This window comes from Metarhizium brunneum, chromosome 1, assembly GCF_013426205.1.
Source record: "Metarhizium brunneum chromosome 1, complete sequence".
Classification (NCBI taxonomy): Eukaryota; Fungi; Ascomycota; class Sordariomycetes; order Hypocreales; family Clavicipitaceae; genus Metarhizium; species Metarhizium brunneum.
In genome coordinates, this window is record NC_089422.1 from 151,119 (window position 1) to 176,604 (window position 25,486).

General features: G+C 52.1%; 8 protein-coding genes across 8 annotated transcripts; 5 read left to right on the forward strand and 3 right to left on the reverse strand.

Moving 5' to 3' along the window:
- Positions 1-1,110: 1,110 nt before the first annotated feature.
- Positions 1,111-2,700, reverse strand: G6M90_00g000490 (uncharacterized protein; the record flags this gene model as incomplete). The annotated part of the gene is made up of 3 exons (XM_014687532.1): positions 1,111-2,181; positions 2,238-2,474; positions 2,530-2,700. 3 exons carry the CDS (start codon positions 2,698-2,700, stop codon positions 1,111-1,113), a joined length of 1,479 nt encoding a protein of 492 aa, XP_014543018.1.
- Positions 2,701-3,029: 329 nt separating this feature from the next.
- terH (NAD-dependent epimerase/dehydratase terH) lies at positions 3,030-4,106 on the forward strand (the record flags this gene model as incomplete). The annotated part of the gene is made up of 1 exon (XM_014687531.1): positions 3,030-4,106. The coding sequence occupies one exon, from the start codon at positions 3,030-3,032 to the stop codon at positions 4,104-4,106; it is 1,077 nt and encodes a 358-aa protein (XP_014543017.1).
- Positions 4,107-7,486: 3,380 nt separating this feature from the next.
- On the forward strand, positions 7,487-9,241 carry lcc2_0 (Laccase-2; the record flags this gene model as incomplete). Its single annotated transcript, XM_014687530.1, has 2 exons — positions 7,487-8,354; positions 8,436-9,241. The coding sequence occupies 2 exons, from the start codon at positions 7,487-7,489 to the stop codon at positions 9,239-9,241; spliced, it is 1,674 nt and encodes a 557-aa protein (XP_014543016.1).
- Positions 9,242-9,877: 636 nt separating this feature from the next.
- rihA_0 (Pyrimidine-specific ribonucleoside hydrolase RihA) lies at positions 9,878-11,469 on the reverse strand (the record flags this gene model as incomplete). The annotated part of the gene is made up of 4 exons (XM_014687529.1): positions 9,878-10,969; positions 11,018-11,052; positions 11,103-11,376; positions 11,434-11,469. 4 exons carry the CDS (start codon positions 11,467-11,469, stop codon positions 9,878-9,880), a joined length of 1,437 nt encoding a protein of 478 aa, XP_014543015.1.
- Positions 11,470-11,989: 520 nt separating this feature from the next.
- G6M90_00g000530 (uncharacterized protein) lies at positions 11,990-12,829 on the forward strand (the record flags this gene model as incomplete). The annotated part of the gene is made up of 1 exon (XM_014687528.1): positions 11,990-12,829. The coding sequence occupies one exon, from the start codon at positions 11,990-11,992 to the stop codon at positions 12,827-12,829; it is 840 nt and encodes a 279-aa protein (XP_014543014.1).
- A 2,938-nt stretch (positions 12,830-15,767) lies between these two features.
- Positions 15,768-17,647, forward strand: HXT1 (Low-affinity glucose transporter HXT1; the record flags this gene model as incomplete). The annotated part of the gene is made up of 5 exons (XM_014687527.1): positions 15,768-15,940; positions 16,024-16,980; positions 17,037-17,255; positions 17,316-17,330; positions 17,398-17,647. 5 exons carry the CDS (start codon positions 15,768-15,770, stop codon positions 17,645-17,647), a joined length of 1,614 nt encoding a protein of 537 aa, XP_014543013.1.
- A 2,609-nt stretch (positions 17,648-20,256) lies between these two features.
- Positions 20,257-21,124, forward strand: G6M90_00g000550 (uncharacterized protein; the record flags this gene model as incomplete). Its single annotated transcript, XM_014687526.1, has 2 exons — positions 20,257-20,795; positions 20,863-21,124. The coding sequence occupies 2 exons, from the start codon at positions 20,257-20,259 to the stop codon at positions 21,122-21,124; spliced, it is 801 nt and encodes a 266-aa protein (XP_014543012.1).
- A 593-nt stretch (positions 21,125-21,717) lies between these two features.
- lcc1 (Laccase-1) lies at positions 21,718-24,073 on the reverse strand (the record flags this gene model as incomplete). Its single annotated transcript, XM_014687525.1, has 8 exons — positions 21,718-22,029; positions 22,101-22,554; positions 22,631-22,849; positions 22,903-23,054; positions 23,110-23,314; positions 23,369-23,477; positions 23,536-23,661; positions 23,719-24,073. The coding sequence occupies 8 exons, from the start codon at positions 24,071-24,073 to the stop codon at positions 21,718-21,720; spliced, it is 1,932 nt and encodes a 643-aa protein (XP_014543011.1).
- Between the last annotated feature and the right edge of the window lie 1,413 nt (positions 24,074-25,486).

Genomic DNA, 25,486 nt, shown 5'->3' on the forward strand with positions numbered 1-25,486 from the left:
GGCATCGTTTGTGCGGGATTCTGTTGAACCCGTAGGTTTGAGGGTAATGGATATATCTTGCGTCATTCCATCCGAGTGATTGTCTGTAAAGTAATCCCGTAAAGCGTATTTCAGTAAGTTGAGCGATACGCCTCATCTCAATACTATATTCCTTCAGCTTTCGTAATCTCTCAGCACTTGTACGCCGCGATCATCTCTGTTTCACTTGTGACTTCCACATCGACTCGGGTGGGATATTGTGACTCCTTCCTTGTACCGTATCACCAGCGGTATTGTGACAAGGGCATAATAGAGGGCCTGGAGCAATTTACTCAATTCATCTAATAACAGTCTTTGGTATCAAAGGTCCTTGGTTTTCCTCAACGCCTTGAGGGACCGAAGCTGTCTATTTATACAAGAAGTCGGTGAGGACCTTCTGCCCTAATCCCGTGACCGTAGCCCTTGTGTAACCGTGTGACATTGGCCCATTTCCGTGTGACAGGTATTGTGATTCTGGGTGCCCCTAACAAAGTGAAGAGGTGGGAGCAGCTTGTGATGATACTTCGGCGAGCAGGTTCCAATTCTGGCTTAACCACCATAATAGCATTAGACTTTATGTCTAACTAAGGTGTGCCACTTTTCAGGCAAGGGCCGAATCCTTATGAAAGAGAAGTCCCGTCGCTCATGGAAAATATGGCCTAGGCCCCGTGTCAAGGTCCATATGTCGTCGATTTCTTACGCGCCATTGAGCCCAGCCCTCGTTTTGGCGACAAACATTTGCAAAGCTCGGGAATCAGGAACCCCAAGATAAGTAAAAGCATGTAATGTCTAGAGTTCGAGACGACTTTGCACTGACTGACGATGGGTGAGTTGCCAGGGACAGTATACAGACGGTGCTAAGCACCATGGCTGCAGATCCATACAATTACCTAGAAATGGAGGCTGTGAGAAACGGCTTGCCATTGATTGAGCTACAATCCGATTGCTTAGCCGACGCGCTAGTAACAGCACTTGAGTGTACAGGAATCATCTCACCGCACTCAACATGGAACAGCTCCTACTGCAATTAGGTCAATGGCATCCAGACAGGCAGCTATACATTTTCTGTGAAGACTCTCGAGGCTATGTATACTACTCAATGTGCAGAGATACATCAAGCCCGCGGCAGTCTAGCTCCTTGAGTATAAGCTCCTCCATGACGGAGCTTCTCACAGACGCCCACCAGCACCTTTTAGGCGCCAGCAATCTTCGTGCAGCGTGATAAAAGTGGAAAAGAAAGACGAGGGCTCGCGAATCTCCTGTCGTTATCAACCTGGCAAAGGGCCCGCAGCACAGAATCGGAAACCCATAGAACAATTGCTCAATATTCGCTTCGAGAGCCTTGGTGCTAGCATGTGCTGCCGAATCTGCCGTCGAGTTGAGAGACGCGCAGCACAAGAGAGGCGACATGCAGCGGATAACTCTTTCAAATGCGGAGCGATCCGATTGTGATGATGGTGCGACTGAGGTAACCGGATGGCTGGCAGAGATATATTTGGTAGTAATTCTTGTGACTGTATCTCTGAGAGATCTTAATTTCTGCTTTTCACCATGTCCCTGTGCTGTTGACGCTGATGCTGGCGGCAAGGAATTTCGACATGTAAGTTCAGATTGTATGCCAAGAAGAAGACGCCAAGCATAGAATGTAGCGCCAGAGTGAACGGTTTCTGTGCTTTTGCAACTCAAGGTCTGGTAGTGAGGATCATCCCAGATTGTCATGAATGGCTTTACGAAGCGAGCTGGGTCCTCGCCGATTTTTACGAGAGCGTCTTCAATATCGAGCCTTGGGTTTTCATATACAATCTGGGTAAAGACGCTTCCCTCGTCAATAAAGATGGGCATGGCTTGAAACCAAACCTGGAGAATACCGGAGCTGAGGAGGAATAACTGGTCCTGGACGAGATTCAAACTATCCGAACCGGAAGTGGTTCCGCCGTCCAAGAATCCCAGGTCAACCCACGACATGTAGTTTATGAGAAGGGCCGTTCCCATGAGCGCCTCGCAGTGGTCTTTGGTGAAGGGGCGAGATAGATTTTGGCGAAAGAGCCGTATCGCCTTGGCCATTAGTTGCATTGCTGCGTGAGAGTATTTGCTGCTCTGCGGACAAAGGGTTGCGAGGTGCATACCAGCAACACTTAGGATGGCAGACATGATGAAATCTTCCTGTGGCATATTAATATAGGGTCTATTTCCGTGGGCAAGTGAGGGCTCAGGCATACATGAAATGCTCGCTGCGTGACGACGGGCCAGACTTGAGGAAACGTAAGCGTCGAACGGGTTTCCTTATCCCAGTGATTGAATAGCTCGAGATGCAATAGACTAATCTGGGGATTTGGGTCTATCTCAAAGCGAGCGCTGGTCGCGGAGAGGCCTGGGGAGACGTCATATTGGTGCAATGGCTGCACGCATTGGATGTTCCGCTTGACGCAGCTGGAGCATGGGAGACGTTCGTCACACTAGGTTCAATGTTGTTAGATTGAAACAGGCAGCCGTTAGACTGTAGTAACGCACCTTGACTCTGCGACGCTTGCATGCCAGGCACCCACGCCGGCTTTTGCAATGGGCGCGCTTCTTGCGTGGCTGGTCTGGAACCCCAATGGTCTGCAGTGTGGGAACTTGGCCCGCTTCCCAAGACACCAGTACGGTGTTGGCAAAAACGGTGGGCGCTGAGGTGTCGGGCATTGCATATACCTTGGGACTGGCGGACATGTGTGAGGATGCGGGTTTGCAGCCAAGTTGGAGGATGAGAACATTGAAGGGAATTGAAGTCATCAAGTGGAGACAAGTTGTACCACCATGGCTAGGCTGACACTCATCAGCCCTCGTTTCCCAATCGGGAAAACGAACCAGTCTAGTAAACCAGGAGGGACTGATACAACAGAGCGTCGGCATCTGAGGGCAAATGTCCATCGTCTTCTGTATATAAAGAAGCCTGTCCACCCCATCTCTGAGGTTCCTCATCTTTACACTCACTTTCAAAGCCTTATTCAAAACACATTTCAATACCTGCAATGACTTCAATTCCGCCCGGGGGTCTCCTTCTCGTCACCGGCGCCAATGGCTATATTGCTAGCGTTGCTATCCAAGTTTTCTTGCAGCGCGGGTACCAGGTCCGTGGCACTGTTCGCTCCGCCGCATCAAACATCTGGATGAAAACGTACTTTGGTCCCAAATTCGAACTTGTCGAGGTTCCGGACATTCATTCTCCAGGTGCCTTCGATGAGGCTCTGAAAGGGGTGGATGGCGTTGCTCACATGGCCATGAATATGGATATGAATCCAGAAAACCAAAGCATCATCGACCAAACTATCCAGTCCAACCTATTGTTGCTCGAGACAGCAGCAAAGGAACCTACGGTGAAGAGTGTTGTGATTACGTCGTCTCTTGCCGCATGCGCTGTTCCCAAAACTGGCGTGCCGTACAGAATCGACTCATCTACCTGGAATACTGAAGCCATGGAACAAACAGCCAAACCTTGGGATGGCAAGGGCAACCCCCGTTGGCACGGGATCATGCTCTACGGCGCCTCCAAGGCGCGCGGCGAGCAGGAAGCCTTTGCATGGGTGCACAAACACAAGCCACCCTTCTCCTTCAATACGGTTGTGCCCAATGTAAACTTTGGCATAGCGATTTCGCCGGAAAACATGGGTTATCGCAGCACCTCGGCCGTGATCGATGCCGTCGTCAAGGGCTATCCTGCCGCGCCGTCAATTTTGCCACCGCAGTGGTACGTCGATGTCGAGGATACAGCACTGTTGCACCTAGGTGCGTTGACACTCGATGATGTGAATGACGAGCGTCTATTTGCATTTGCAGGGACATACTCATGGGTGCAGATTCTCGAAATCTTGCACAGGCGGTTCCCCGGACAGATTATGCTGAAGTCGGTCAATGAGGAGGCCGTGGATGCTGGCGACGTGGATAATAAGCTCAGTGTTTGGGTTCTACAGAGGATGGGCCAGAAGCATGGGTTTACTTCCTTGGAGAATACGCTGATTAAGGCTGTGAATACCATCGTCGAGCACAAGTCTAAGAGTGTGCCCAAGACAAGGATAGATCTGTATTACGACTCTCTATCTAGTGAATAACTGAGACTCGGTAAAGGGAAGTTATTCCGCTAATAGATGACAATATACATGAAAATATAACACTTGGTTCAAAATTCGGAAAAGAAGGTGTAAAAGGATCCCTACTTTAAATTTAGTAACATTGAAGCTTTACTATATTGCTCTCTGGCCTATAAAGATGTACTTACAGCCTTGGCAAACCACGTTATTCGGTATAGGGCTCTTAAAAGTCCTTCTAGCGTTCCCTCATGTGCTCGGGAGTAATTCTATTCCCGTCCGTACCTGGCAAGCTCAAACAGACAGAAATGGCAGGCGAATTGAGAGGGCTGGGTTCTTGTCGTTTCTCATACCGTTGATCCTCGTTTTTTTTCACCGCTTTACTTCGCTGTAGGCAAACGTTGTTGGCAATTGAACGGTCATGGCTTGACTGGCTGCCCTCTCCGTACGCGGGAGAGGCTGGTGGGCTTATTGACATGTCGAGGCTTGGCTGTTCGGCCAGGAAATCCCCCATGCCAGCTCCGTTGAATGGTTGGCAACCGCTTCTTGGCACTACTGGCCGCATATTCCATGCAGGTTGTAGTGGCCGAGTTTCCTCGTCGTCGGCATTGCTTTTGCTGGAACAGTTGCCCATTATGTGGATACTGTCAATAGGTTGGAAGTAAGAATAGGCAAGATATCAAATAGGTGAGAAAGTGTGATGAATTGTCTTGTTCAACTTTTTACACCTTGGGGCACTGGCGTGTCTTTTATGTCCCACTGCAGTGCATCAAGCGGCCCTCCTCTTCGCGAGGCACAAAGGTGTCATGGGACCTGAAAAACCAGAGAACAAATTGCGCAAAGGGAAACAAAAGATAGAGCACTTGTAACAATTCCTCGGCGTGCTTAGAGGTATTTTGTCAAAGAAATCATGACTTTCTAAGGAGCTGTCAACGGACGGCAAGGGAATTGCTTCGGAATGAGTGCATAATCTTTGTGCGGCAGGAGCCTTAAAACGCTGCTCTTTAAGCTGCAGCACACCTTGCATTATTGTGTGACCAGGATTGTACTCATTCACGCCCCTTGTAGTCCTTTGTCGTCAAAAACAAAGCCCTAGCCCATGATGCAGAAAACGATTGTATCAAAGATGTTTGAGCAGTGGTGTGGTGGTTCAATCACGAGACTACAAAGGGAGAAGTTGGTTTGATCAAATGTTTGTGGATGCAGACTCATGAAACACAACGAATATCACGGCAAAGGGCGCAGCTTACTAACATCCTTTCCTTACCCGTGTTTTTCTGCACAATGGTTTGTGTTGTGATAATTATTGGCCCGTGACGTGGCGTTGTTCGGTCGGACCAATTAGCCCCGGCCTGTAACCACCCTGATTGGTTAGATTAATGTTGTTCTACCCCGGGGCCGCGAGCCGTGCACGCGAGCGGCCCGTAATAGGGGTCAGCCAGTGTAACAACTCCACATGCAACTATAAAGGCCACAATGCCCGGTTGTACGTAGCTAATAGCTTTCTTTTCCTTAGAGCCTTTTGAATATAATACATTAAACCTGTTACTTGTACCAAATTTCCCTCATGAGACCTACAGTTTGAGAAGAGAAAGGGGAGCACAATAGACCAATTTGATAAGCTAGATGTACGGGCTGGCATCTAGCTACGATCCCAAAACCGCATCCCAACCCAACCCCAGCTACAGCGTCAGGCCCAAGCCCCGACGAGGATGCTCATAACGAATTCGACTAGCAAATATACTAAAACGAACCCATTGAAAACACATTCCTTGGTCCGAACTTTCTCTCTTCCTCACATTCGAGTTGAGCGCCACGGCGTGCTCGTTGATAATAGTTCGGTCAATGCCCAATGGAGGTGTAGCGCCCCAAAGTGCTCCTTAGTTTGGTGAGTTGGAAGGGGGGATTCTCTTCAATGTCAATGGCACTTGGTTGCTGTCCTCATCATCCGTCACGTTCCACTGCAGCAAATACACATCGTCTATAGCAGTTGGAACCGCAGCCCAAAGAGACTCCCATGTTCCATCTCCAGTCGTCAATAATATAACGTTTCCATAAAAACTAAAGCCCGAGGTAATTGCATTAGAGGTATCGTTTGCCGCTGTTACAAAACCCACTTGATTCGATGCCGAATCGGGTCCGGGAATGGCAAATTCGCGGCTCGACCACGTTGGAGGATCGGTGGAATTGACAGGACGAGTAGTATTAGGAGTCGCCACCCAAGATCCGCCATCACCCCCTGTATTAGCAGGGGTAACTAAAATAATGTAAGCTTCGGGCGTTTGTGTGAAACTGATAACGAGACACTGTACTTATAACCGGAGCAGCCTGTGACTGATTCGTGCTTTGGTAGTCTCCAACAAAGGCATTGCCTGTATTTCAAGTCAGTTGAAGCATGTAACCCGAGGATTGATTGCTATTTACCACCAGAGGAGAAAATTGAAAGCCCACCAATGCCAGGACCGTAGGCATACATCTGAAATGGCTCCGTAGAGCCCTGTCTGCTCATCAATTCCCCTTTTGTACTGCATAGAAACAAAAGGGTAATCGAGGCCAATAAATACGATGAGATCATGATGGAAAAAAACTTGATAATAACTTGTCTAGCAGAACTTATTGCCTGGGATGAATGAAGTGAACGCAATGGCTCCGGACACCATTGCTCCTTCCAAGCAGATACTTATGATACTTTTATATCCGAGCGCAAAGTCTGTTCGCTCAAGTAAGCGGCAATTCGAACCCAGCAGTGACGTGTCCACCATGTCTCATACCGCTGACGCGGCTTGTCATGGCCTGCCATCTCGTATTGTCAGCCGCTCCAAGCGCCGTTAGCCTAGCTTGGCATTCTACTACCCCTTGAAAGTTTATTGTCATAGTAGCCGATCTATGCCGATTATAAATTTTCTATTGAAGATGCGAATAGCTTTCGGCCTTCGGTGAGTGGCTCATATGCACAACCGGACGCGTAATGAACAGGCGGACTATCCACCGGGATGTGGGCAACGAGGTTGCATGTACAAAATTAACGCCATAATACTAGTACTAGGTATTAAGGCTATTAACTTGATAGCACATGAAGTGTCATTATGAATAGATGCACAGACTCTGATCGTCACGTTATTACTGACTGTTACGCGGCCTGGGCTTACGTGGCCCTGGACGAGCAGCGGGATGCTTCTCGGCAGTTATTGAGGTTTATGATAACAGAAATAAGGTTTTCCAAAGTGACAAACTATTGAATTTGTCGGTCATTCGTCGGTCTTGTATATGGACTAGCCTAGCTTCTAGGATACGTTACTGTAGATGGAAGTCGCATCACCAAACCATTGATTATAGCAAAGATAAATTTGCCTCTCATCCCTCGTCTTCCTACGCACTCAACATCTATATCACAATCTTTAACAATGATTCAATATTTGGTTATTTTGCTAGCAACGGCCGCCAAAGTCGTCACGGCGGCGGCTTGTGCCGGAAACAGCGCAGGCGACCGCATGCAGTGGTGTGACTACTCCGTGGCAACCGACTATTCCACTACTGTTGTTGATACTTCGGTCACCAGGGAGTACTGGCTAGAGTTGACAGATGTTGTTGTAGCTCCTGACGGCTTCTCTCGGCCTGCTATTGCTGTCAATGGCAGCATTCCTGGACCAACCCTGTTTGCTGATTGGGGGGACACTGTGGTTGTGCATGTTAGCAACTCTCTAACAACCTCCCTCAACGGTACAAGCATTCACTTTCATGGTATACGCCAAAATTATACCAATGAAAATGACGGAGTGGTATCCATTACACAATGCCCTCTTGCCGTCAACCAATCAACCACGTACACTTGGAAGGCCACGCAGTACGGCACTTCTTGGTATCACTCACATATTGGCCTCCAGGCCTGGGAAGGAGTGTTTGGGGGCATCATCATTAATGGACCCGCCAGTTCAAACTACGATGAAGACCTCGGAATGGTCTTTCTAAACGACTGGGACCACCAAACGGTGGATGAATTGTACTCCGTGGCCCAAACGGCCGGACCGCCCACGCTCGGCAACGGGCTGATCAACGGCACCAATGTCTACGGATCTGACGACAGCTCTTCCCAAACAGGGACTCGTTTCAATGTATCGTTTACCTCGGGACGGTCTTATCGCCTGAGACTCCTCAACGCGGCAATTGATACACACTGGAAATTTTCCATTGACAATCACACAATGACGGTGATTGCGGCAGATCTCGTACCAATTCAGCCCTTTACAGCCACGGTGTTGAATATCGGAATCGGTGAGTACTCCACAAGTTTGTTTGACTGTATACACCCGAGATTCAAACAATAAAGTGGATACAAGGTAATTTACTTTATAGCCCAACGATACGATGTCATCGTGACGGCCGACCAAGCATCCATAGCCGACAACTTTTGGATGCGTGCAATTCCCCAGGCCGCCTGTTCCGACAACGAAAGTTCCGACAATATCCGAGGCATCGTATACTACGGCGACAGTCCTGCAACGCCCACGACAACGGGATACAATTATACAGATGGCTGCGACGACGAAACAGCCAATCTGGCACCCTACGTCAGCAAGTCGGTGTCGGATGCAAATTGGAATGACCTCGAGCAGGCAACAGTAGGCACCAATAGTGCCGGACTGTTCAAGTGGTATCTCAACAGCACAACGATGCTCGTCGACTGGGCGAATCCGACGCTGCAGTCGGTGCTGAACGGCACAACAAGCTACGAGACTGACGATGCCGTCATACAGCTCAGCGACGCCGACCAGTGGGTATACCTCGTCATAGAGACTGCCATAGGAGTGCCTCACCCAATCCATCTACACGGACACGACTTTTTCGTCCTCGCCCAAGGGTCGGGCACGTACTCGTCGGACACTGTTGCTCTCAACACGGACAATCCTGCGCGGCGCGATACGGCAATGCTGCCCGCGTCGGGATATCTCGTGCTGGCGTGGCAGACGGACAATCCGGGAGTTTGGCTAATGCACTGTCACATTGGGTGGCACACTTCCGAGGGATTCGCGTTGCAGTTTATCGAGAGGCAAGGCGACATTGGGGCCGTGACAAACGCAACCTACGTGGATAACGTGTGCGCAAATTGGAACGCGTATCAGAGAATCGCAAGTATAGAGCAAGAGGATTCGGGCGTCTAGCTGTAACGCCACGTTCTATTTCCTTGTCTTGTTTCTTCACAAGGGTCCAAGTTGAGACTGATTGACCCTCATGGTACATGTTACACGGATGACACGTTGCCATGAAGGCACGGGCCGAACCTTGAACCCGACGATAGTAGTTACACAAGGGCTCTGATCACGAGACCTAGGGCAAGATCCTTTACCGCCTTAATATAAATAAAGGTCTTCTGCCCTCAGGGTTTTATAGAAAGCTAAGGACCTTTGATATTAAAGCAAAGTATTAGCTGAATACGAACCTTCCCCTAAATACTAGGCCCTTGTCACAGTACACAATTCTGGGCGAAGTTGGGATTTACGTACATCTTTTCTCAATTGAACATTGGTTTCAACTAAGAATCCGGCGGCTTCCTTCCTTTTATTCCCACGAGGCGTCGCCCTTAAAAATACAAGATTATTCTGGCAAGTCTGGTCATCTTTGGGAATGCAAGGCGAACACCTACCATGGCGAATAGGAGCCTTGTATCTGTACTACGTGCCCAATTCGGGTGCTGGCAGTATTAAGCGTCTAAGCCTGTTTCTCATCCTCCATCATGCCAACTACTTCCACCTCATGTAGTTTAAACTTTACTACAAGTATCGCTAACATCTTACCGCTCAGCTGCCAAATACTCGTTTGAGCAGTAGTTGACCGAAAACATCCTGTCCAGGGGATCCGACACACCGATTGAGTCGATTGCCAGTCCCTCCTGTCAACGAGCTATTAGTATCCCCGGATACTTCACTACCGCCGTAGTTGTCCTTTCGCTTTCGATTTCCCCTGTCAGTCACAAACATTCCTCTTGTCCACTGGCCTGCAGTCTCCACCCTCAAATCTTCACCCTCAATAATCTTCCATTTGGGGTTGTCATCATCCATGCAATACCATATCGTCAGCGGATCATGGAGTTGCAGTCCCACGGCGTCTCTGGAAACCTCTGGATGAAGAGATTCGACTTTCTCAAAGGTTGCGTTCATAAACACTGAAACCCATTCTGCCAAAGGCGACTTTGCAGCCAGCTGTGGCTGAAGAAATGCCTCAAATTCGCCACGAGTGAGCACATGCTTCTCAGTGATGTCCAGTGGGAACAATGTGATGGTCAACCGCTTTGAAAGATTGTCTGGGTAAGAGGAGAGGAACGATGGAGGGGGTGCTCCCTCTTTCTGACCCAGAGGTGTCGGTGGCACTACAGGCATCGTGGTGTGCGGTTTCGGTGATGTGAGAGCATATACTCGTGCCGCCGCCACAGAGTCTGCAAAGGTGTTGAATTCTGCAACAGGCGTCATTTGATTTCGAATTTTCAGCAAATCTCTAATAGGACCTGGCGCTTGTTTGATGAGCCTGAAAGGAGGCTCGTCTATGTTCGAAGCCTGCTGTAGATGTGAGAAAGATTGATAACCTGCGTTGCTGGCTTGGTCAATGTGGCCGCCCATGACCACGATCTCCTTGACTTTCAAGAATGTTTCCGCATCTTCCGCTGCAGCAAGGGCGAGGTTTGTCATGGGACCGATTGCCACGATCGTAATGCTGTTGGGTTCGTTGTCGCGTAATAATTTCAAAATCTCCAAATGTGCAGGTTTTTGAGATTGTGTGAATAGAGAGGCTGTTTTGCTCATCTGTCTGGCTATTTCACCCTGCTCAGGAGCAGACGACTTTTCTGCCACTTTCAAGAGGCGCTGCCACGTCTCGGCGGGCTTTCGATGTGGATGCTACCCAAATTAGTCAATACTTTGCTTCACCCTCAAGTGTGTACATACGCTCGAGTAGAATCCACGAAGCCTATCTTGACCACCTGTCACCAATATGAGCTTCACGTCAAGCTCATGCAGCACGTTGACTTACGAAAGAAATCAGCCATCAACGTATCATCCGCGAGCGGACGGTCGGGGCCCACAGCAACTACAGGCTTCGATTTCTGTAGAGTTTCGAATCCGGAACTCCGTCCAACACTCTCTCGCCACGCGATCTCCTTTTCCACATGGTGGAATAGTGAGACGACATTGCGTAAACAGTTTTCGAGGTCAATGTTGCCATATGTTACAGATATGAGTAACACTTGAAGCTCCTCTGGTAGTGCTGAGAAAGCCAGCAGCATTGCCAGGATGTCATCGACTCCCTATACGAGTCAGTCGGTTCACTGCGCTTGTCGAAGGCAATGGAATAAGTGGTGTACCGGATCGGTGTCTATGATAATCTTCCGCGGCGCCATAGTGCCAATGTGAATGGGAAGAGCTTCCTTTGTCAGTGCTGAATCCTATACATTTGACAAACTGTCGAGGATATGTTCAGAAAGGCGAGCCGAGGTGCACTGCATGTCAGCTACAAGCAAGTTTTCCATCCTGAGATGCTAGTGCACCAGGGAAACAAGGACAGAGGCCGACACGGTGCAATGTTGCAAAACTCCCATGTGTGAGGTTGGTGTGAAGGGAAGGCCGCTGACGGATCTTATCTGCATTGAACTATCTTAACTGAGCTAGCTACAACATTGCAGGCTGTGAAGCCGAGAATATGTGAGAGGGTCAGTTGATGTCTGGTCTTGCCGCACGTGCTCAACCTACCCTAGAGACCAAGTGCCGGGCCAAACTTTTTCCGTCTCAGCCACTCAGATTCTCCCGTGAGCATTCCTTACATCACGCAACGAGCACAATCACTCAGCCTGTCCGCTCTGCCACAATACATTGACCAGACACCTTGTTGGGGCACTCACAGTTGGGTACCTATCATTTGCCATGGCGACGCCGCCCGCCTCGACGGGCACCATTGTCTTCTACGATATCGCCCATCGACCCCCTGTAGCGGAGACGTGCTGTTCACCGAACCCATGGAAGACCCGATTTGCGCTCAACTTCAAGGGCGTCTCCTACTCGACTTCGTGGGTACGCATGCCCGACATCGCAAAAGTACGTCGTGACCTAGGGCAGTCTGCCGGTCGCAAATTCGCCGACGGCACTGATTTCTACACCCTCCCTGTAATCCAGGACGCTGCCAGCGGTGCCACGGTCGGTGACTCCTTCGACATTGCCGTCTACCTGCAGCGCACGTATCCCGACTCGGGCGGCGGCGATTTGCTTCCCGCCCAGACCCTCGACTACACCTTTAACCAGAGCGTCGCCTTCCCGGTGCCACTGTCGGAGCGTCCAGATGGTGGCTTTGCCGAGTACCTCCGCTTTAATACAAATGTTGATGCGGCCTTTACCACCCACACCCCGCTCATGGTGGAGGGCCTGCCTCTTGATCCCGCCACCGCTGACGAAACAAAGGCCGAATTTGTCCGCCGGGCCGGCGTAGGCTCTTGGAATGACTTCACCTTGACTGGCGAGGCCCGCGAGAAGCTCACGGAATCCTTTCGGGGCATGCTGGGCGACCTGTCCAAGCTGTTTCTCGAGAATACCGATGGGCCTTTTCTGCTGGGGCAGCGGGCCAGCTACGCGGATTTCATCGTCGGCGCATGGCTACGCATGGCACAGGCGACCTTGCCCAAGCCGGAGTGGGAGGATGTGCGACGCTGGCACGGTGGTGTGTTTGGTCGACTGCACGATGCCCTGGAAGCGTACGCCCAAGTAAAATAAGGCGCTGGCGCGGTGAAAGAGCATTCTGCACAGTGGGAATGTCGCTGGGATGGTCAATGGCGAGAACGTAACAAGGTGTTTGGTGTTTCCAAGATGTGTCGAGTGTGCCTGCAACTGAGCGACAACAACGGCCGAGTCGGACTCATCCAGGGGCTGCAACATGGCAGCATACCCCACTACACGGCGCCCCGAGACGATGAAATATATACGACGATGGACTTGGTCAGTGTTTCGGTTCGGTCATGTAGCCAATACGCAGATGAGCTGCTTTTTTCATGTCGGCAGGACGAGAGGTCTTTTGTACACCTACGCAACAAGTATTGACAGCTCATGTGTCATAAGGCCCGGGCGTGTTATCATGAGACGCCGCTTTTTGTCAACAAATGTTTACGACAAAAGCCTCTACATTTACACTAGTAATCAATTCTCGTCGGGAAGGGCTTCTTTTCTTCCAAGTGTTCACGTGGCCCAGAGCCCCTTGCACATTTCACATTTGGGACGGATGTATGTCACTTCAAATGTCGCCACACCCGTCAGCCTCAAGATTAATAGCGGTTGCGGCAAGACGCTAAAGTTCTCCACGAGTTCTTGGAGAGACAGAGGCCGACTGTGCAGGCGTCAAACCGGTACCCAAGTGGCCGCAAATTCAGAACATGAACACCAGACGTCTTGACGGATGGCGGGGTCTGGTATTACCTACATCAATTGATGCTCGTGGCAACGCAGCAGAGCCGCTGAATGGTGCATCGACATGATTCTATCGGTGTAGGGTATGCCAGCCAATACAACTGCTCTACAGAACCTTGGCCATTTGCAGGGAAGTGTATCGCACGGTTATAGGAAATATTCGACCAGTTTCGGCCTTTGATTCACACTATATTTGATCATGGTGCTTCTGGGAAGCAAATATCGCAATGTAGACATTTTCACAAGGCGAAAGAAACCCATGCAGGCCCGGAGCTATGGTTCCGCACCAACCCGCTGCCATACAGTACCGGGCTACTAGAAATGATGAACTGGATTGAGTGCGAAAGACGTATTACACGACCTTACTGCTACGTGCCAGACCGACGGTGAGTGGGAGCTGATGCGGAGCTACTCTGCAGACGTCAATGTCGGTGTCAACTCGGACAAGCTAGGATGTGCTGGCTCTGTGGACCGAAAGTGGGCAGTATCGCCAAGGGTTCCAAGACGGGCGATGGTGTACTGCGAATTATATTTGTTTCACACTACCGTCCGAGTACAAAGGACATGTGCTGTTGTTCCAAGACGGCCACGTTGATACAAGCCCAGCCTTGACATTTTTTCAAGATGCCCGGAGTTCCGCTGAGTAATGCTGGCTTGATAATGCCTGGTCTTGTGAAAGAAAAATGCGGAGGGCAATTTGATTCATGCGGCGGATAAAGTGCCATGCCATGTAAATGGGTCAGCACGTGGTCGAAAAAGTATGTATACGACGGTTCGCTCGGCTCGACAGCAAAGTTGTCCCTTGTTTACTTGGCCACCCGAGGAGATGACATGTTTGCACAATAGACGATGTACATGCGCGAGAGGTTCTCAACTTGACAGAGCCGGGCGTACGTCGGCCGATATAGCCACTTTATATGGACCGGGCGGACCGGGCGGAGGCCTTTGGCCACCTCTCTTGCGGAAACAGCACTTGACTTGAAAAGTGGTATCCATGCTATTATGGCGAGACGCCTCGATGCCACGATGATGTTCGATTTTCCAGCGTGCCATCTGCCTAGGTAGGTGGCCTGGGTGGCATCGACGCCAACATTGAAATCACTCGACGGCTGGCGAAGCGCGGAGCATGCCATTTCGTGCCGTCCGATGCAGATGCAGCCCGGGCCAAAAAGAAGGGCAAAGGCAGACGCGGAAATGAGCACAATGTGCTAGCTCGTGCTGCATGGCATTGTGTAAATAGCGGCTGCATTGGCATTGGGGTTCTGGATACCGCTGCATGAATGACGGTTTGTTGACCAGGCGGCATCCCAGGCTGTCAAGATGTCGACTTTGGCTCGGGTCACGGGGTCGAGCTGCCAGGCGTGTGCCTTTCATGTTGTGCCTCGTCGGCAGAGTAGATTGGGAGGACTTGGCGAGCCAACGGAAATGACACAAGGAGGCCGACACGTCAACCGTGATTGGATGCTTCCATGTTGGTGACCCCTGCCCATCTCCACCCGCGTGCTGCCTGGCTCGTCCCGTTGGTGCCGGCAAGCCACGTCGAATAAATCGACGCGATGACGTTGGTCTTGGCCAATGGATGCCGTTGGCGCCTCCTGAAATGGCCTGCCCGTCCTTGGACAGCCGCGGGTACACTGCATCTCGGACCAACAGCGTCGACGCAGGGCCAAAAGGAGGACTATTCTCCCGGACAGTATCCCAAGTCAACCAGACCGCACAGCAAATTATGCCGCAAGTGTGGATTATGACATGACTCCGTCTGGCCGTGTCCATCGTCGCAGTCGCCACCCGAGTCGTCTAGCGCTCCGGACAAGTCCAATTTTTTTTTTCGTCTCGCCCGTCGGCATGTCCCATTCCTGTGGTGCGTGAAACGGAGAAAAACGAATCGCGCCGCCGTGACAGGGTTCAGCGTTGCCAAGTGGGCCGATGCCGACCATGTTGTAGAATAAATAGCTAAACAGGGTGGATTGGAACTGTTTGCATCGGCCCGATATCGTCACAACACCTCGAGCAGCAGCACGGAGCACATGGGTTCAATGCCGTCGACTTGTTTCCACGCAAACCTTATCTGCCCTCGAGGCAGGCGGCACATGCATCTATCTAGTCCGTAGTGTGCTCTCCTCTTCACTTTTTTGCCTTTGCAACTTGTCCTCGACGCCTTGACACATGAGGTCACTTTTACCTTTAGGGTCCGCCTTCCATCACCGTCAAGACTGGGCTGCACTCTACACTTTACTTGCACGCTGCCATCATGGTGTCTGCTAAAAGAGATTCGGTACACGGGGAGGCGACCAATGGGGAGCAGCAAATCACAGAACCAAAAGGTCGCAACGATGCCTTGCTGGCCGAGCAAAAGATTACCTTTTTAGCCTGCTTCCAGGGCGGCGTTGCCAGCTTGGGAGGCTTCATTTTTGGATACATCAGGTCAGTTTTCCTTTCTATCTCGTCGTCTCTCACGAACCGCCTCCGCCCTGTCCATGTTTTGCGCCGTCACTAACAGGCCGCAGCGGTCAGATATCCGGCTTCTTCCTCATGCAGGACTTCAAGGAGCGATTCGGCGAACGGCAACTCGATGGATCCTACAACTTCAGCGCCGCCAGGCAAGGCACCATTGTAGGACTCGTCAGCATCGGCGCCCTCATCGGCTCGCTGATTGCGGGCAAAATGGCCGACCTCATCGGCCGCAGGCTGACCATTTCGGCCGCCGCCTTCTTCACCTGCGTCGGCACCATCATCGAGATATCGTCCTCGTACCACTGGGCCCAGTTCGCCGTCGGGAGACTGGTCAGCGGCGTGAGCATCGGCGCCCTGTCCGTCGTCGTGCCCATGTACCAGTCCGAGTGTGCTCCTGCCGTCATCCGCGGCGTCATCGTCGCCTCGTACCAGCTCCTCATCACCCTGGGCATCTGGACGGCCGAGATGGTCAACTGGGGCACCGAGGCCAAGACGGACAGCTCCTCGTGGCGCATCCCCAACGGCCTGTCCTTTGCCTGGGCTCTCATCCTCGGTTCCACCATCTTGTTCATGCCCGAGAGTCCGCGGTACGACTGCAGCCGCGGCCGCGTCGACCGCGCGCGCCTCGCCATCGCCAAGCTGTCCGGCCTCGCGCCCGACTCCGAGGGCGTCAACCACCAGCTCGCTGATATCCAGAACAATCTCCACGAGGAGAGCCGAAGCGCCGACCAGTTCCGCCTGAGCGAAATCTTCACCGCGCCGCGCATGCTGTATCGCACCGTTCTCGGCATCGTTCTCCAGGCCGGCCAGCAACTGACGGGTGCCAACTTCTTCTTCTACTTTGGCACCACCGTCTTTGCCGCCACGGGAATCAGCAACAGCTACGTGACGCAGATCATCCTCGGATCCGTCAATGTCTTTTGCACAATCATTGCCTTGTGGGTGACGAAGCGGTTCGGCCGTCGCAACACTCTAATGATTGGCGCCGCGTGGATGATGATGTGCTTCCTGTAAGCCAGGCACTCTTGAACTCTTGTCCAAAGGGTGAATACTAATCGTGGACCAGTGTATACGCCTTTGTCGGCCATTTCGCCCTCGACCACGACAACCCCATGAACACACCCAAGGCAGGTTCCGCCCTCGTCACATTCTCGTGCCTGGCCATTGCGGCTTTTGCCGTCAGCTGGGGCCCGTTGGTCTGGGCCGTCAATGCCGAGTTGTACCCCCTTCGTTATCGCAGCACCTGCATGGGTCTGGCCACGGCCTCCAACTGGCTATGGAACTTGTGAGTACAGAGTGTCCCCGTGCCTTTACTTCCATGACGTTGACGCTGACAAAATTTCAGCCTGATATCATTCTTGTAAGTCGAGATGGTGTACCCTTGCCCCCATGTGTTTGTAGGAGCCGGTCTTGCTGACGATTTGCAGCACACGATTCATCACCGACGAGATTGACTACCTCTACGGCCTGGTCTTTGCTGGCTGCTGCGCCGCCCTCGTCGTGATTGTCTTCTTCTTCGTGATTGAGTCGAAAGACCGCAGTCTGGAAGAGATTGACACCATGTATGTCCAGAAAGTCAATCCCATCACGTCTGGCCACACGTCTGGCCACTGGAACACGAATGACTACCGCCAGGACATCAGGAGGCGCAGCGAGGCTCAAACCGAGACGGACTAAGTTCCGACTCTTGACATGATTTGCCTCTCTTGCATGCCCGGCCTGCAGGGGCTTTGGCTAGCGCCCCAAGTCGATGTCCGAAGTCGTGACAGCCACGTTGTCCCTGCTGCCGTGCAGAGCGTGACAGGTAGAATCGTGTACTCTTGTATATGCCCGAGTTGGGTAGCACCGTTGCTACTCAAACAGCTTTACACGTGCACATAGCTGTATTTTAGGGGTCAAAAATGGTCGTTATTGTGGTTGCCGTATTATAGAGTGTTTGATGCGGGTTTTGTATACAGATTTTTGCATTTTCATGGCGCTTGTAGTTTTGGCGACCAGCATTGCCTAATGCATACTTGCAATACGCAAAGTATTGGGAATAAAATATACATGCGGAAACATGGCGCATGTACTCGAAGAGCAAGGCCGATCCCCAAATTCCCGGGGGTCTGATTTTCCATCTCCATTCTTCTACTTGATGTTCGCCACCAGCTGTCACCTTGGCTTTGCAGATCGGAAAATGTCTTGGTCTTCCAGTCGGCTCCTTTAGCCCGTGAGTGCCTTGGATGAATGATGCCGTCATCCTCAAGGTGGCCGCCGCAACAGCAAAGGTTTATTTGCACATGTTAGCTATGTAAGCCTGGATGTGCTGCCAGAGATGCTTGGTTTGATAGCCCGACATTGACGTACCATGGGCAACTTGGTGCGTCCAACATACCCTTGGAGTTGTTCTCCTGGCTGTGGAAGCCGCCCTTAGGACCTCGCGACCGTCGAAAGATCTTTCCGCAGCCAGTCAATCTGAAAATAATGGTCCATGAATTGAGTTGCAATGGTTTAGGGCATGGGGAAAACCTCTTGGCGATGCTGGTGATTAGCGCAACACAGTATTCTTGCTCACCACTCATCATGCGCAGCTCATCGGCATCATCCTTTATTCAGGGGCCATCTGGCATGATAGATCCAAATGATGCCTTCAACAGCATGGTGATGCTGGTCACTTACTGTGTTTAATCCTGCTACTACATCTAATACTCTACACCTGTTCGTACCGAAGCATGTTCCGTATCGTAATCGAATTGTTTGGGTAATATTCATGAGTCTCGACTGTAATGAATCCAGTTCTACTACTCTCGCCTCTGATATTGAGCAAGCGTTTCTCATCTTCTGTGGCCAATTCTCACTCCCTGAAGGCCCTTTCAGCACACTCTGTACTTGAAAAGCATTTGGATTCCAGGGGCTCACTTACTTGGGGTAGTTGTGTGCCGCGAATAACTAGCCAAGTTATACGCATCAGCCAAGTCCGTAAATCGTAATTACAGTGGAAACACTGCATGTAAATTTGTTCTGTCGCACAGGATAATGGCGTTCTTGCCGTGTTAGACACCAGGCCATACAATAGGTGGGAAATTAGATATTCCATCTATTTCAGCTCTCTCTGTAATATTGATGTTTGGTCTCGGCTTGATATTTCTCACGACTCATGTAACAAGTTGCGGCCTGATTTCCAGCTATTCATATTGGACTCTCCTCAGTGAATACCGACTAAGCCTCCGCTTACATGGGCACACGCCGATTGTCGTTCTCTCACATTCCGGCAACATATTTGCCACGGCGTCTACCAGCTGCTCATGAGACATGAAGACTGGTGCTTTGGGGAGAAAAATACAACTACGAACAGAGGCCTTTTCCGTTGACGGTCCGGTTGACTGCTAGTTATTGTACGGGCAGTCTGAAACCAGATAATAGACCACAGTCATAAAGAGCTTTACAATACAATGACCCGTACGGATGGATGTTTATGACTAGAGCAACCGCTGACTTTTGGCGTCAACTGGGGTTCATCCCATGCTTGATGGCAATGTTGTCACGGCCCCCAATGGCAGTTTCCATCCTTCTTGTCCCACGGCACAAGCTGGCATGTGATTGGGGGAAGAATAGGACTCTGACCGGCAAAATATTACACCCGTCGATGCGACCTGAACCCTAAGCCGTGGAGCGTCTGAGACTACAATGCCGGCTGAGTGGCGGCTTACTTGTGCGTGTTTCGACCCGACCCGAATTCAGGAACTCCAGATCGTCCGAGGCGCAGAGTTCCGCGTCCACGTTGTATCTGCGCCCCATTTTGGCCGAGATGCTGCATTCAACGGCTTGTGCCTCATGGCTCAACTCTCGGCGTCGTGCTGTCTAGGTACTCAACACTGGCTCTATATACCAGATACTTGCACAAATAACAAAACTTACTCTCAACATGTTCTTGTCTCGAGCCACACGTCCCATATTACTCATGCCGCAGCTGTCCCCCGGCCAAGATGTTACACGCCGCCAGGCCTGGACCACCAGCTCAGCTTCTCATACTAATAGATGGCGGTCAGACGGGAACCGAAGCATCCGCTGATGCCATTACTGCGCAGCAATAGCAAGGTAGCATCGGATGGCCCCCAACGCAGAAGAAATGAAAAGTCTCAGTCAAAGCATGACTCGCCAGCCATGGTATTAGTATAGTCACGCCGTTGCAAGAGCTTCGATGCCAGCTCCTCCTATAAAGATGTCACAAACCCTCCTGGCCAGTCTCCCTCAGAGATTCCGCTCATATACATACACGGCCCAACAACGGCGCTCAAACGACAATGAAAACCATCACCCGACTCGTCACCTCGGCCCTTCTGCTCGGGGCCCAGACGGCCATGGCCAACAACGCCATCCCCGGCAACGCCTTCACCAACAACAACGGCCTCGCTGCCGCCGAAGCCGCCGCGCCCATGTGGTACATGCCATCGGGCACCTGCATGCCGTCCGCCGCCGAAGACGGCCAGGGCCACCAGACGAACGGCGTCGACACAGACAACTGCAACATCAACAAGCTCTCCCACAACTGCCCGCCGCAGCCGCAGTGGCAAGGCACAAACACCTTCTACGGCAACGTCGCCGGCGAGCCCTTCTCCACCATCCCCACGTACTGGTCCGCCAAGAAGTGCGCCAACACCTGGAAGATAATATACTACGTCTACTTCAAGAAAGACACAGGCCACAAGAGCGACTGGGAGGGCATAGTAGTGAGTTTCAGAGACACCGGCGGCGACAACTGGGTCCGCGACACAGTCAAGATGGAGCAGGACAGCAACCACAAGCAAATCAACTGGGGCGACGTCAACGACACGTTCGACGGGTAAGTCACCACTCACGACGGGTGGTTTATCCCGCAGCCCCCGACTGACGCTTCGTCTCCCGTCTAGCACGGACGACTGGCAAGCCTTCCGGCAAAGGAACCGCGACCACGGCAAGTTCTACTTTGGCAAGTTTCACCACTCCGTCCACCAGGACTGGCACACGACCAGCTTCAAGGATACGTGCCCCCCCAACTCGGGCGACGACTTTCGCAACGGCGACTACCAGTTCTGGGCGAGGAACAACCTTCGCCATGTCTCGGTTTTGAACCCAGCCTGGAACTGGGGCAAGGCTTCCTCGCCTGCCAATATTGATCTCTGCACCTACTGAGAGGCTCGTTGAGGAGGAGGTGCCAAGGGCTGGCAATGAGGTAAATATGGAAATACGGACAGTATAAAGCTTCAATGTTACTACTTGACTAAGACGTTGCCACAGTAGAGAGGTCTCGGTGGTTTTTGCCCCTAGACCTAAAGCTAGAAACCAACTTGATGCCTCGGCCACGTGGAAGTCGAGGGCTCGATTTTTATTACATGATGGAGTACCAGTGCCCAAACTCGGCGCTGCCAGAAGCCATTTTCAGACGCGAGCATCTTCTTTGTCGCGCCGGCGATGGAATCAAGTGATGGGGGAAATATAGGTATATTGATGCACCTAAAACTAATCCAAGCCCTTACTCTTCCGACCATGGTAGACACGAGGCTTGTGGCTACCGTGCAACAAACTCGCCAGCAAAGCAGGGTTGTGGAAATAGAGATATTCGTAAAACTAGTCATACAAGAACAGCAATAGAGGCCTCCGGGTTATGAATAGTATAATACAGTTTGCTACAACGCGACAGTCGCTAGGAATAGTCCCAGTGAACCCCAAGTAGCAGCCCAACGCCGACGCCACGTGTGCTAGTTAGACAAGAAACCGAAATCCTTCTACGCCGGTAAACACGTTCTTCTCGACTTCTGTTGCAGGGATTCCGAGATTCGACCAACTTGTATCACGCTCGCCATTCCAACCGCCTGGTGCCACAAGACGTGGCAGTGCAAAAGCCACAGGCCGTCATTGCGCAGGGGAAAGCGCATCACCACGTAGCCCATGGAGGGCACGTAGACGGTATCTTTGCGCAGCGGGTTGTGCGTGTTCAAGGGCGCGGCGTCGGCCACACTCTGCGGGTCAAAGGGGTTATACCCTCTGTACATTCCAGTCCCCTGGGCTTGTGCCACGACAAAGAACTCGTAGCCGTGCTATCCGAGGATGAATTGTCAGATAGATGATCGGCAGTGAGGTTGCGGAAAGGGTTAGGGTCAATACGTACTAGGTGGAAAGGATGCCCCCTATCATCAAAGTTGTTCACCACCACGTCAACCCATCTGTCTACGCCAGACTCCTTCAGCCAAGGGACGTCAAACTTGTGCACCCTGGTAGGCTGGGGGACAGCGGCCTCCCACTCTTGACGTTCCAGTGTCAACAGGGGTTGGGCCTTGGCATCCGGGGTGATCCAGGATGTGTGGTTGATCGAGCCCACTGGGCGGTTGTGGTTGGCAGCTCGGATCTTCATGGTGGAATACAGAACCGCCTGTTCATCTGGTTGCCGTCCAAGTCCGAGCTGCGCTTCGACGGGTTGCCCCAACACGTCGGCGAGATTGAGTACATCCACTGACCGTCTCCGTGGAAGAGCGTGTGTCGGGGCCGCCTTGTTTACACGACCGGTTGATTGCATCTGGAAGGACTGAGTCCGGGTCAGGGCAAAGTTCCACAATGGCATATTCCTACACATGTACACTGGTGGTTAATTACGAGTAGGCAGGTAATGGCTGGGGTGTTTGCCTGTTGGTGGAAACTCACTCCCTATCGAGTTCAACCGTTAGATTCGTCGAGATGGCATGCCCAGAAGAGTGGGAATACTCCCATGTTCGATCTAGAATCATGTCCATGCGTTCTCCCGGATAGAGCAGGCCAATGGCTTTGGTGCCCGGCGTTTGCTTGTCCACGGGATATCCGCCGTCTACGGTGATGAGCTCCATGACACCATTGGACACAGCCAGGCTGAATGCTGCCGAAACTCTATCCATGTTGTTAGCATTCGTACTCGGCGCAGAGCAAAGATGGCGACATACCCCGTGTTTATGACGCGAAGTCGAATGCGCTGGGCGTCGAGTAGTCCAAGAATGGGCCTCTGCACGTCTTGGCACTCAACCGGGCGTGCCTTGACGGCCATGGAACAATTGAAGCGCCCTCTTCCGTTCAAAAGAAGAGAGTCGGGAGCAGGCTGAATCGCAATGGTTGGCTTTGGGCTGCGCTTGACGGATACGTGGGTGACATACCTCCAGTCCATAATGGTCCGGGTCAACGAACCAATCCAAAACCTCGTCTGCGGTCCGGTGATACCAGTCCCCGATGAGCAAAAGTTGCTCTTTCTGGTAGCCGTACAAGACGTCATCCCCTTCCCCCCCGTCTTGAAGCGGCCGGTGGACAATGAGTCCACCATAGAGGCCATCGGCACGCTGCAGAGCCGAATGAGCGTGGTACCTGAACAGCTGGATTAGCCAGGGAGAGATGAAGTGACGGATGGATTCCCTTTACCAAAATGTTCCCTCTTGATCATGCGGGATGCGAAATTGGTATGTGAATGTTTGTAATGGTTGGATAGCGCACTGCGTCAAACCTACCACGCCATCCATTTCATTGCTGCCTATTCCTCGGGTCAAAATGTGTCCCAGCCGACTCGGTACGAAAGACGGGATACGCACCTTCCATCGACAGCCCGTGCCAATGCATGGCAATGCCCGGATGGCCAACTTGGTCCACGCCATTATGCACATCAATGACCAACTCGTCTCCAGACCGGACCTCGATGACGGGCCCCGGGAATTGACCTAGACGGCCAGGTTAGTCAGGTTTGATGGAGTGCGATGGGTCAGGAAACAAAATACCGTTGATCAAGTACACTGGCTTCGAAACCCCGTCGGGGGCGCGATTTTCCAGGGTGATGTTCCAACGCAGGTGAAGCGTCGTCGGCGCACGATGGACATGATGCTCCGGGTGCAGGACGGCGGTATTCAAGACGCCTTGTTGGCTTGCCGAACCGGCGTCCGTACTCGTGGCAGTTTTCAAAAACGGGGCGGAAAGGGGAAATGGATTCTTCGATTTCTTGGTGAGGAGAAAGTAGGTCAAGAAGAGGCAGATGGCGGCGATGATGACGCCTCCCAGTGCCACGGCGTACGTCCGCCGCGATGGGGGAGGGCCCGATCTACGACGCGGCCAATTTGCGTCAAAAGGAAAAGGCATGCTTGGCGGCGGGGGGCAAGCATCGCTCTATGGACGGTGATGATGCATTCGCCCGATATGGAGGACTCGGGAGCACGATGCCGACCAGGTACTCGGTACAATTTGCCTGCTTTGACGTCGGGCAAACAACAAGAAACACACAAGACCAGCTTCTTGGCAGCGTCGCCTAGTTTGGGTCGCACAAGCAAAATTCAAGACGGGCACTCGACAAGGCGGGGTTCGAGAGGGACATGGAGGGAGCAAAGAAAAAGAAAGGAGAAGAAAAAAAGGTAAAATAAATTGGCGATGCCAAGGCGGCATTCACATGGCAAGGCCAACGGTCGCAGTTGACCGACGTTTGAGTTTTGCGTCTTGCGTCTTGCGTCTTGACAAGCGGCGGCTTTGAGTGCGCCTTCACAATAGAAACAACGGGGCGAATGGCAACTCGGGCATATGGGCTGATGAATCATGGCAACTTGACACAATACACGACAATGGGCTAGGATCGCCAAGAGCTTCACCATGGCCGCGCCGACGGGTCTGGAAATAGTCGAGACTTGAAGCCCAATCGGCAGATCGGGTGGCCCCTCGTGCTTGGCGGGCGGCGGGGGCGGCGGGGGTGCCGGGGGTGTTTTGGGAATCAATTGATATCATGGGGACCGAAACGGATTGAGTCGACTTGACCCTTTGACGAGTTGGATCAGCAGGGCGGCCAAAGTGTGTCTTGTGTTGCGTCGCTTCATTTGCTCATTTCCACAAGATGGCAGGCTGCAACACCAACTCGACTAGGTTGGAAGGGGCAGCTCGAGGCCGCAACTGCCATTTGATGTTGAACTAGCACCAGACGGAGATGACGACCCACAACCTGGGCGGTCACTGCGTGTGAGGCAACTGCACATGGAGGTTTAGTTTTTTTCCCCTTGCATGTCCCGTGTCCGTGTGCGTCCTGCCGTCTGGTGGCTCATGTCGAGGGAGTGGCGAGGGGGTAGAGAGAATACGATGGATGGCCACGGGGAGCAAGAGAAACAGCATTTGCACAGAACTTTGATGTTTACACGCAACACCGCCAAGACTACCGGGCCAGGCCGTAAACTCTGTCAACTTGGAAGGCGGCGGCGAGGACCAAGAAGCAGTGTCAACCCCGGCTCTCTCTTTCCTCTCGGCTCTCACCAACTCCTCGCTTCTGTTCCTTCCTAAATCGTCGAATCGGAGCATTTGCACGCGGGCCAGCCGTCTCGACACCCTCGACGCCATTGCATGCGAATATTGCCGCAACACATCACACAGCCCGGTGCTCTCGACAATTCATTCCTCATGACTTGACCCACGTGCGCATCCATTCAACCAGGGTTCTCCAGCATCTCCACCCCGAGCACCGTGAGGACGAACTGGCCTGGTGGAGGGGCGGTACACCGGCAGCCAGTCTGTATTTCG